Source organism: Magnolia sinica, chromosome 1 (assembly GCF_029962835.1).
Source record: "Magnolia sinica isolate HGM2019 chromosome 1, MsV1, whole genome shotgun sequence".
Taxonomy (NCBI): domain Eukaryota; kingdom Viridiplantae; phylum Streptophyta; class Magnoliopsida; order Magnoliales; family Magnoliaceae; genus Magnolia; species Magnolia sinica.
Genome location: NC_080573.1, coordinates 16748642 through 16761455, shown reverse-complemented (window position 1 = coordinate 16761455; position 12814 = coordinate 16748642). Strand labels below are relative to the sequence as shown.

Below are 12814 nucleotides of genomic sequence, written 5' to 3'. Positions count from 1 at the left end.
AGATGCCTTGATCCAAGAGGATACTCATTTATAGTACCGTTTTTGTACTGAATCAATCAACCAAAAAATAAATAAAAACACGATTTCTGCTAGTTGCATTATTTAATGAAGTTTCTGTTAATTATGAAGAGAACATATCGTAACATACATTTCATCCGCACTTGAATCACTCTGCAAACTGGATATTGGAAGAAGACTTAATTCATTAGCCTTCCTAGCATTCTCGATCTCAATTTCACACTTCTCCAGTTTCTCCTTCAAGTCTGCACCCACCTAAAACCACCAAAGAGGATTGAAACAACATAAAGAATACATACAATACTTCTTCTTTTTTCATTTTTTTTGAACAGTTGCAATACATTATGAATTGCACTAGAGCATTAAACAGCCTTTACAGATGAAGCCATATAGAATAAAACGGTAAATAAAAAAACATCAAGATATCAACCAAAATTTTAATGCTAAAACATTGAATCGAACAAAGAGCATCAGTGGAAAGCCTTATTTGATGGGTGAAGACTAAAAAGCACACAATCCATATCAGCAGAAACAATAAAATATTATACCTTTTCAAAATCTTTCCTTGTTGATGCTTCCTTCTCAAGTTTCTCTTTGTAATCATTTTCAACTTGGCTCAAATGCTTCTGCGTATGCATCACAGAACAGAATAGAAGACTGAAAATGAACTTTGGGCATAGAATGCAGTAAGCTAATTCAAAAGTCTTGGAGAAGTATCCATACTTCAAGTGCTTTTATTACACCCTCAAGTTCTCCTGCCTTTCTGGACCATTCTTCAGCACTCTCCTTGTACAGTTCAACAAGCTTATTAACCTTCAACAAGTCAAGAGAAAGACAATCAATTGGAATAAAAATCAACTGCAATACTTATGAATAGTAATAATAACATAACGATGGATTAAACGCTACACAAACACAGGTGAAACTTCACTGCAGAATGAAAACTAATATAATGAATGAATAACAAAAAACATAATTGGACACTAGAGATATACCCTGAAGACAACTTTTGAGGCCAGTCATGCATGGATAGTCAAAACTTTGAGGTCACTAAACACAATGTGATATGACATTGACAAGGATAACTAGGGGTGTCAACGGGCCGAGCCAACATCTATCCAAACCCAGCCCGCAATATTTAATATAGACCCGAACTCAGCCTGGGCCCACGGGCCAAAAAATCCGGCCCAAGACCAGCCCAAAGTGTTTACATTGGGCCTGAGCCCTTTCCATCACAAGATGTGTGTGTGTGTGTAGAGAGAGAGAGAGAGAGAGAGAGAGAGAGATTGATCTACCTGTTGGGAAGTAGTCAGTGTTGGAACTGAGATTTGGTACTTGAGGGTTTGTTCAGAGGAAGAGATGGAGGGAAAGAGGGACACACACACACACACACACACACACACACACACACACACACACACAGAGTACCGCCATTTCCCGGCGATCGTAGCAAAACCTAGAAACCCAGAGCTTTTTCCTCCCAGTGGTTGGGATCAAAAGCTAAGGTGGGTGCTTCAGGGGTTTGAGTATCTAAAGGGCTGGTGCAGATCTCTCTGCTCCAATCTCTATCAGGGTTTCGGCTTCAATAGCTAACAAGGAGAAGCCGTCAACTGTCTCAAAGATTGTGCTAGAGCCAATCAAGGATATCTCTAGAACCGCCAAGCTCCCCGGATCGAAGTCGTCGTTGAATTAAGTTCTCCTCCTCGTTGCCCTCTCTGAAGTGGAGAGAGGGGCACAATTGCTTGGATTTTTCAAAAAAAAAAAAATCTTATGTCATTATACCCTAATGTGCCGAGCCAAAATCCAATCAGGCAGAAGGGCTATTATACGTGATCCAAGCCTAGGCCATTTAAAAAGGGGCTTGCATTTTAAGCCCAAGACCAGCCCTCAAACTTGATACTCCAACCCAAGCTCGGCCCATTGACAACGCTAAGGATAACCCTTGTACCTTTTTATAGGACAAACTATGAAGATAGTTCAACACCATTTATATAAAGGAATTAGCACATTAATATGGAGTTCCCTATTAAGTTGGCACCATTTGTGCATGCGCGGACTTCCATCACATGTGTGATGTATATGTACCTATGTACAAAACCATACAAATCCCGTGTCCCACTATAGATAGAGCATATCCCTTTTATACTAATGTCTCAAATGTTGGAGGATCATCGTGCTAGATCCTTTACATAATCACAATGTACCTATATCTAGGTAACATAGGATCAAATGATTGATAAAATCTTCATTATGGCCAGCAATGGATATCTGTTTTCCATCTTCACTATACACGTGGTTGCAAGTGATTGCGTGCATCCGCAAGGAATAATCTCGCCTCAAAATGGGGCGAAGATGCCCTGTGTTGTCAAAAAAATCAGACTTGAGAAAATCATATACGAATATGAGATTTTTATCCGGTTCAAAAAAATTTAACCAGATTACCTGATTATACGGATATTACGATATCCCTATCCGCTTACCCAATTACCCGAGGGCATTTTCATAATTTACCCAACAAATATTATTTTTAACTAAAATATTAAATACCAATATATAGTACTTCAAATTCTATGGTGTTGATTGACATTGACATAGATGATGAGGTTGAAATGGTTGTCGTTGTTGATGATTAAGTTTGATTTTTTTTAAAAGTCGGTAAGTATTTATTTGAATGCTTTAGGACTGTAGCTTGATATTAGGTAATTGTGGTTTAGATTTTTATTTTTTATTTTTTTTTGCTATTTATTAGGCATTCAACTAAAAAAATTGTTTTTTTTTCTACTTACAAGGATTTTTGTAATTTTATCAAGTATGTAACCTAACTTTTGGTTTTTTAATTAGATATTAGTCATATCTGACTTATGTCTAACTTCTTTCAATAATATAAGAATCTGTATTTGTATCCAATATCCAAGTCGGATTTCAATATAGACATGGTAATATCCGACCTGTTTACAGCCTTAATCTTCACACAAAGCAAGAAGTCGCTAGCATAAGCAATAACCCCAAAAAGGATTATCGCCCAACCATAGTACAGCATATAATGGTGATTCTCTAGAATGTTACAGCCGCTCATCATAGTAAATAATTATCCGATGTTGAGTTCCCTAAAGGAATTTCTAAAAACAAACTTTTGTGGATTACATATTAGACATTAGCAAAATCCACTAGGGCGGGTTTTGCGCTCTTGTAGCCAGTCCCAAGCATGGATAAAAGAGGGTTGTGTCAAGCAGTCAGCCAGCATCAAACTTCCACCACAACTTCTTTTCTCACGAATCCTAAAAATCCAATATATCGAACTTATGCTAGGGAATTTCTTGTAAGCTACACACGACACCAGCACCCAATGCAGTGAGAAACATGCAACAGTTGGTTGGCATTCCCTATTGTTGTCAGCAACGCGCTACACCAAATCCCTGATGCAGCAAGAAGTAGGCAAGATTGGCAAGGGCATCCCCTGGAAGTAACATGACACCACAACACTTGGTTGCAATGAGAAGTGGCAAGGGTTCCCATGCCATTTGGACAAACACGGGTAAAGAAACTAGTAGGATTCACCATTGCCACATTGAATGTCTAAATGTTGACAGCTAAGAGTATTGAGTTAGTGGATACGATGAAACGGCAGGGACTTAACATACCTCGCATACAAATACAATAGACCAAGTGAAAGGGGGCAAAAAGTAGAGAAATTGATGGATATAAACTTTGGTACATAGAAAAGGACAAAAATAAAAATGGGATAGGAAAAAGATTTAAAGGATAAGGTTCTCGATGTTAAGGCTTTTAGCCTTTTATTAATAAAGTTTGTTTTGGAAGATGATCAATGTCATGGTATATAGGCGCCGCAGGTAGGGTTAGAGGACAAAATTACGAGACAATTCTAGGATATGGATGGACTAACACAAGGAATTCCAATAGAGAGCAGATATTTGTAGAAGGAGACTTAAATGCTCATGTAGGAAAGATAGCAGAGGATATGTGAGGATACATGGAAGGTATGGTTTTGTGTGAAGAAATAAGATGGGGTGCTGTTATCCATGATTTTGCTAGGGCATACTATCTATCCCTAGCAAACACATACTTCAAAAAGAAATAAGAACATTTCAACCTTCAAAAGTGGATCACATACGAGCCAAAATTGACTTCTTTCTACTTTGGAAGAGAGACTAATCAATATGTAAAGACTACAAGATCATACCCAGAGAGAGACACGACATGGGTTAATGGTTATGGATGTTTGCATAGAGAGGGAAGAGAGGGAGTGAAATTAATAGGTCTGCAAAGACAAGGTGGTGAAATTTAAAAGGAAGAAAGCAATGATATTTAGTAATGAATTGATGGAAGAACGGAAGTGAAATGTTGTTGAGGAAGTTAATGCTATGTGGAATGAGATGATTAAATACAATAGGAAAACCTCAAAAGAGGTTTTAGGAGTACCTAAGGGAAAAGTCGCTCATATAAGAAAATTTGGTGGTGGTGGAATCATGATGTCCAAAAGGCCATTAATGAGAGAACATGTTTCAAGGCCTCGCGAGCAACTAGAAATGGAAAAATTTTAGAAGAATATAGAAACACCAAAAGGAAAACTGTGAAAGTTTTGAGTGAACCTACACTTAAGGCAATATGATAATGAGCTTACACTCAAGGCAATATGATAATGAGCTTACACTCAAGGCAATATGATAACCTGTATTATTGGTTGGGGATAAGAGAATGTGAGAAAGATGTCTTTAAACCTGCGAAAATGAGAGGAAGAGTAGGGACCTAGATCAAATTAGATGCATTAAGAGCAATGACCAAAGTGTATTGGTCAAGGATCATGAGATCAAGAAAGGTGAAGTTGTTTTTAGAACTTGTTAAATGACAACCACTCTGAGAGCATAGGCATATAAGGAATAATAAGCTCAAATGACCATGGAGACCATAAAAATCATAGGATTAAGCTTTGAGAAAGATGAAATAAGAGAGGCTCGACAACCAGATTGTATATGGAAAAAGGTTTGGAATGTGTATGGGAGATACTAGTTTATTTTGGCAGACAAAGTTGTTCAACAAGAGTATAATATTGAAGAAAATGTCAAACAAATTGAGGATAAGTATCGTGGTACCTATTTGCAAGAATAAAGGAAAAATAGTTGCACCATTTTTTTAAAGATAAAAATAGTTGCACTATTTATCATGGGATTAAGCTTATCAATCATATATGAAACTTTGGAAACAATGATTGAGCAAAAGGTTAAGATGTGAGACAAATACATTAGAAAATCAATTTGGATTTAATTGAGGAAGGTCAACCTTTTAAGGCTATTTTCTTACTTAGTTGATGGAGAAATATTGGAAGAAGAGAATCTCTATGTGGTCTCTATTGACTTGGAAAAAGAATGTGACAGGGTCCCTAGAGAGTTAATCTGATGGGTGTTAGGAACAGAGTCCCAAGAGGATGTCATGACATCATTAAGGATATGTATGAGGGAGCGCTAACAAATGTGAGGACCAACTGTGACGAGACAAGTCAGTTTCCAATTATGGTTGGCTTGCACTGGAGATCAATATTGAGCCTGTATCTTTTTGCGTCAGCTATGAACAAGTTGGCAGCGCATTTACAAAAAAAGGTCTCGTGGTGTATGTAATTTGCAACTAACATAGTTTCAATTGACAAGACAGCGAAGGAAAGGGTAAACACAAAGCTAGAACTATGGAGCAATGCTTTAGAAACAAAATGTCTTAAAACTAGTCAAACTAAAACAGAGTATAAGGAATGCAATTTTAGTAACAATAGGAGGGGAAAAGAGGACTTGGTTAAGATTGCTGGCCAGGCACCACAAAATGACCACTTTCAATATCTTGGATTGATAATACATGAGAGTAGTGATTGAGAGAAATGTTGCTCATAGAATTCAACCATGGTGGAAGAAGTGGAGATTTACATCTGGAGTAATATGTGTTTGCCGCGTACCAATCAAACTGGAGGAGAAATTCTATAGGATATCTATAAGACAAGCCATGCTTTATGAGAAAGAATGTTGGGCAATTAAGGAACAACATGTTCAAAGGCTCGGTAGAGCTAAAATGAGGATGTTGAGATGGATAAGCAGCAAGACGAGGAAGGATAGGATTAAAAATGAATGCACTGGAGGGAACTTAGGAGTAGCACCAACGGGGAATAAGACGAGGTGGAAGTAAACTTAACATGGTTTGGTCATGTGCAACAGCAACTAAGAACTTTGGCAATTAGGAGTGAGTGGGTTCACAAGGAGAAGCCCAAAACCGATGCTGGAGGAGGTAGTAAGAAAAGAATCAATGACCTATGGTTCAACTATAATAGAGCGGAATGGTGGAACAGGGTTTGTAGTGAACCCAAATTAGCTACAATGTTTTAAATAGCTATGCTATGTATTGTGTAGCTTACTCTATGTACTGTAGCTTAGCCACAACACTACGTAGCTCATGAAAATAGCTTAAGTCGCATCTAGCCTATGCTACATGATAATTTGCATACACTAGACGCTACACACTACGTAGTTACATTGCAACTTATTTTTCACTACATTAAAATCACTTACAGGGTGTTTGGTTTTCCAATTTCTTGTGTAATGCAAATTAAATGAGCCACCATTATCATTTCAAGGTATTTGTTTAAACAAGAAGTACGGCTCATAACTCGAGAATCAAATACACATGTAAAAGAAACAGGTAAAGGAAATTGTAAACATTACATTTTTTTTCATTATAAAACTCTACCATTTTTACAATGATTTCTGGGTGAAACAAACAATGACAAAATGCTAACAAACTCATCATTGTAGTCAAATGTAAGTGATGCCACCACACAATTACAGGAGTAAGTAACCATTACCCATTTCCAGCCATTTACAATTGTAATTGGAAAACTAAACACACCCTTAATGTTTTCAATGATTCGTTACATTTTTCTATTTTCAATATTTAAAAAAAAAAAAAATCCAATGCTTTTACTAAAATAATATAAGTAATAGCACTAAATCAATCTTGTTACTTTTTCTTTACCATTATACTTAATCATTGCCCCTTCCTATTACTTTAGGTTGCATTTGGTTGCACCAAATATCACGAAATGTTGTTAAATTCAATTATTAATCAGACAAATTTGGTGCAGAATATCATGAAATTGGTGTAACCAAGCACAACCTTGATTAAAAATCTAGAAGTAGCATGTAGAGGCTTACGCCTCATGCTTCAGAAGGGTGAATGCTATGCTACATGCTATTCATTGTTTAAAACACTGATTAATTGGGTAAATGCTTAGGATGATAATGATACTAGACATCGGTAAAGTAACTGCCAAAGGAAGAAACCCTATTTCATTTAGCCAACAACAACAAAACTAAACAAGATCATCCCACAAAAGACAGCATAAGTATTCATTTCAGGTAAATCGTATTATTTTCCAAAGGATGCCATAGACCACTTCCGCTAAATTAACCATGTAACAGATGAGATTCTTATCTACCACTTCAAACATGTGGAGACAGCTCCAAATCAAGGAGTAAATATCAGTGTTGGTGTACCATATCAGCGTCCAACAAAACCGATATGTATGGACCAAAATGGCCACACACACTAGTAAGAAAATTTTATGCTCTAGTACAGTGTGATGGATGATACCCAGGCACTTAGAAGTTGCATGTGGCTAACAAGTAATCCAAAATCTGTCCATATTATGGATTCCAGATTTTAGATGCATCGTGAAAGAAAAATGACACTTATTTGATATCCAACTATCGGAGTTTTTGGGTGCATTGTATCAAGCATCATTCCAATGCATAATATAAAATAACTCTGCTTCCTAGAAAACCAAGAAGGGCATCATTTATTGCAGCACACTCACTCGTATGGTACTGGTAACCATACCTGTGGAGTGTTTTTGGGCCCACAATAATGTTTGTGTGCAATCCAAACCATGCACAGGTGTCCTAACATAAACAAGAGATGCTCCAAAAATCGGGTTCATCAAAAACATGCGGGCCACACCATAAGAAAAGAAAATAAAAATTGTGCCCAAACCCACAAAGTCAAGTGGTTCGGCCAACCTATGTTTTGAATCGGCTTGATTTTTGGGGTGTCCCTTCATCCTGGTTAGTCGCACTGTATGAATGGATTGGATGTCATATACACACAACAGTAGACAACACACAACATATTTTCTTTCGTATGGTGGCGTTCTCCCCCATTCATCCCTATTTTATGGCCCACCTGAGCCATCAGAAAGCCTGATTTTAGAGCTCAGGACCAAACATGATGGGGCTCACCTACTGGACGGGTTGGTTTTCATATACACATAATTGTGTGCCCTACACAACTGACCTTAACTATCCATTTGGCAATTTGCACAGGGGCCAGGGCAACTCAGTCCGACTCGTTCCGATAAGGACAACATCACTCCTAAGCTTGTGTGCTCATGCAAAAGTGTATTGTATCATTAGATACCAAAACTGGAATGTATGAGGTGGCATATACTGGTTTCGGATGATTTTTAAAACCTTGCTCCAGAATGGAAAAGGCAAAGAAATTGTTTTATTCAAAACTCACAGTTGATAATTCTTCAGAGAAGCGAGCTTCATTTTCTGCAGCAGCAGCTTTGGATGAGCATAACTCCTGTAAACACCAGGGCATGTTAAGGAGAAAAGGAAACACCATTCCATGAAAATTCAAGCGCAAATAAAACAAAATCATACCTCTTGAGTAGATGTCAGTTTCATTTCCAGTTCCCTAACACGTTCTTTATTACCCTTTAAGGAGACTGAACATTCATCTAATTGTTTCTCAACCTGAAAGGCATAATCTGAAATTTGAATGGATGACCTTTGACTCTAGTAGTTCATAATAAATGCCATAATACACTTACATCAGCAAGTTTAGAAGACATCTCCGCCTCGAACTCAGTATGTGATCTGCGAAGTTCAATAAGACTGTTAACTTTAGTTGTTAACTCTTCATTGAGCCAAATGTTATGCCTTTCAATCAATTCTTTCTCCTGTACACATAAACGTATCAAATGATACATATCAAAATCAAAGAAATGAATTGCGCCTGCTTTAAGTGAGAGAGAGAGAGAGAGAGAGAGAGAGAGAAAGAGAGAGAGAGAGGAAGAAGAAGAAAGTACAACAATCAATATTGGGATAGTGAACAAAAGAATGTACAATAATCAATGTTGGGCTAGTGAACAAAAGTTGCAAAACTGAACAAGCACCAGAAAAAGGCAAAAAACTATATCATCATCACAAAAGAAAGTACAACAATCAATGTTAGGCTAGTGAACAAAAGTTGCAAAACTTCTGCTTCTGGCGGAGAGAGAGAGGGAGAGGAAGAGAGAGAGAGAGAGAGAGAGAGAGAGAGAGAGAAGAAGAAGAAGCACAAGAAGCAGAAGAAGAGAGTACAACAATCAATATTGGGCTAGTGAACAAAAGAATGTACAACAATCAATGTTGGGCTAGTGAACAAAAGTTGCAAAACTGAACAAGCACCAGAGAAAGGCAATAAACTATATCGTCATCACAAAAGAAAGTACAACAATCAATGTTAGGCTAGTGAACAAAAGTTGCAAAACTGAACAAGCACCAGAAAAAGGCAATAAATTATATCATCATCATCACAGCCTTAACGAAATATTGGAGGATGGAACAGAGAACAATGACAGTACCAGGCATAGGCTAAAGATCAAAAATATATGCTGGCCAATTTAGTGTTTTACTTCATAAGGCCTTAACGAAATTCTTTGCCAACCTCACAAAAGAAAAGATTCCAAGAAATGGTAAACCCTTGATTTCTTGCTAACAGCATGTTGAATGGCATGAAGCACAATTTATGTAGGAGAACCACCTTCAGTGATAGATGGATGTCCAGAATAGGTCTTACTTTTTTACTAAAAAATCAGTTACTGACCGAGAAACCACTAGTACAAATATCAACTGACCTGGGAAAGACGAGTACATGCAGAACGAGACCGTGCCAACTCAGCCGCACTATCATGCAACTTGGCTTCTTTCAGAGCAGCAGCATCTGTTAATGTGAGCTTCACAAGAAAAGGGAACAATAAGGGAAGTGAAAAAAGGATATTGGGCACTTTGAAATAAGTAACTGAACTAACTATGAAGATACATCAGATTTGTGAAGCTTCCTTGATCTTCACTATCAGTACATGTCTTACCCAATTACCCTATTTCGTCTGTGACGGGTTTGGAACCTGATGTCTTCATCATTGATTGGTAATGACATCATTTTTTTTCTTTATGAAGACAGACAATTTCTCTCTTTCTATGAAATCGGGTTCACGATGGCTTTGTTCTGTGACTTATATTAACAAAGATCTTAGGGTCTGTGACTGATGGGTTTCTTCTGTAATTTATTTTTTAGCCATGTTCATCTGTGATGGCTGGGTATCTTATGAAAGAGATAACTCTAGCATTTAACAGATGTGAAATCCAAGTTTTACTCAACAGGAAAGAGAAGTACATTATCCAACCTTCAAATGTAGGTAACCCTGATCCATTACCCAACCTTCAAGCTCAAGCTAAGAACAAAAGGTGGAAGATCTCATTTGAATAGTGATATGGCCTACTGGAATGAGATGAATGCTTAGAGCAATGCACACAATCAGCACTGGCATGATATTCGCATCCAGATTGCTATGAGTGGCTCTCGATAGCAGGTTTTAGGCCTATTCAGCATAAGATGTCACCATGTAAAGATGAAGGATCACTTGTTTTCGATGGTCAAAAGGCTCATTAATGGCAACTGACAGGTTCAAGATGTGCTCTCCCAGGTTGGGTCTTGGAAGGAGCAGCAGCTTTATCAAATTAAACTGGTTGGTACAGTGCACGATCTAACCCAATCCAGCATGAAGATTAGGAACCAATCAGAATCAGATAAGCTGGTTTGAACTCTGAATTGTCAGGGTAATTCCGTGATAAAGTCAACATGCCATTATTGGAGATTAAGGCACCAGGAGAGGGATTGGTCTACGTTGGTTTCTGATGAGGACATGGACTACATAATATTAATGGATCGGGCTGATTTACTTGCCAAGGAGTTTTCGGATGGATTAGAGTCAAAGGGGGCCCAAATATGTTCCATAATGGGCCAAACCCGTAGACCCATCAACGGACCACATATTATGGCCCCGAGGTACACTTTTGGGTCAACAAAAGGGTCTTTTTGTGGCATTTTCCTTTAGTCCCGAATTTGGTTTATTTTTGGATGAATTTAGTTTAGTTTTGCTTGGCTCATGTCCCACTTAAGTAGATAGGGGTATCTTAGTCATTTTCCTTCAAAAATAAGATTGTAGGGTTGAGATTATAACATCCAGCTCATAATTTATGCTTGATGTATGGCCCAAATTAGTTCTAGGGCTTTTCTTTTGTTTCTTTATAAAAACTCAATAACAAAAATTGTCCAGCAGCTTTTGGGACATTTTTATCTTTCTACAAGCATTGGGCTAGGGTTGCATGTTTGCACATGTGAGGTGTATGATCCAGGCCATCAAAACTGGTGAAAGCTTCGATTATTCATTGGTTATTGCATTTTTTGTTTCTTTTCTAGCAGAAGAATCGTTATTCTTGGATTGGGTGTGTTGGGCATGATTTGGTCCTAAGGTTTGATACAACTGCGTGTGGTTGACGATTCTCATTCGTTAGGTGCACCAGTTTGCAATCAGGATGTTCCTATATATCTAGCATATGGTGGTGGACAGTTTTATTCAGCGTATGCTTCAAGAAGCGTCCGTTGTCATTTTGGACAGTTTCATTCAGCATATGCTTCAAGAAGCATTCGCTGTAATTTTAATGAAGTGGAAGATGCTGACCATCTTCTAAGTGCAGGGGTGTTGGCTAGGAAAGGTGTGGGGCTATTTTAGGAGCAGTCTTCATATCCCATTTATTCATTATCCGTATCTTTATAATTGACTTTTTTAGAGGTAACAACACATTTTATTAAAAGACCTCGCAAAAGCGAGAAAAGAATGCAACCTGAGAAACCCAACCTAAAGCAAAAGAAAAATCGCCTACATGGCTTTTACATAAACAACTAAACTAGAGAGAGGAACTTAACTTTTCTAATGACCTCCTCAAAACCTGCTGACTCATTTCGAAAACAACAGCCATTTCCAAATAGCCCAAAAACACCGTCATAAAGATCAACCTCCACTTGGCTTTTCCAGACTTGCCCACTCCACCATGCCACACCCACTGACTTCGGCATTACCCAATCAACACAAAGCAAACAAAAGAAATGCTCTCATATTTTCCGAGCAAACAGGCAATGAAGGAAGAGGTGATTGATCAATTCCACATCCTCCATGCACATTAGGCAATTGTTGGGGAGAACTAAGGATCTTCTCTAAAGATTATCGACTGTGAGAACCCTCTTCCGACCCACTAGCCAAACAAAAATCGCCACACGAGGGGGTCCATAGAACCAACTATGATAGGGATGCAGTGAATCGAGGTTATGAGGCAGCGACCTAATCAACCCGAAGAGTGATCGGACAAAGAACTATCAAGAGCTATGTACCTTCCAAAGCATCGAGTCACCATCATTAGAGGAGGGGGGAACATCATTCACGAGATCCAATAGGCCGGCAAGCTCATCGATCTCCACCTCCGTCACGTTCCTACAACATGGAGGGCTCCAGACAACATGGCCACTATTCACCGAATAGCAATTCGCCACCGCAATGAAGCAATTAGGGGCGAGAAAGCAATTCTAGGGTAAGAATCTTGAAGCAATTTCTTACCGCACCAAACATCCACCCAGAAAC

The 12814-nt window shown here is 38.2% G+C and overlaps 1 protein-coding gene across 4 annotated transcripts in view; it reads right to left on the bottom strand.

Annotated features, from left to right (window-relative positions):
* LOC131241193 (nuclear-pore anchor-like) overlaps positions 1-12814 on the bottom strand; it is a 124228-nt gene that overhangs the window by 94200 nt on the left and 17214 nt on the right. For all 4 annotated transcript variants that reach the window (XM_058239915.1, XM_058239931.1, XM_058239939.1 and 1 more), the window contains exons 3-9: positions 9974-10072; positions 8906-9034; positions 8736-8828; positions 8590-8655; positions 742-831; positions 567-644; positions 149-273 (exon numbers count right to left, since the gene is read on the bottom strand). In XM_058239915.1, the coding sequence (XP_058095898.1) occupies positions 149-273; positions 567-644; positions 742-831; positions 8590-8655; positions 8736-8828; positions 8906-9034; positions 9974-10072 (680 nt within the window). The remainder of the gene's footprint in view (positions 1-148; positions 274-566; positions 645-741; positions 832-8589; positions 8656-8735; positions 8829-8905; positions 9035-9973; positions 10073-12814) is intronic.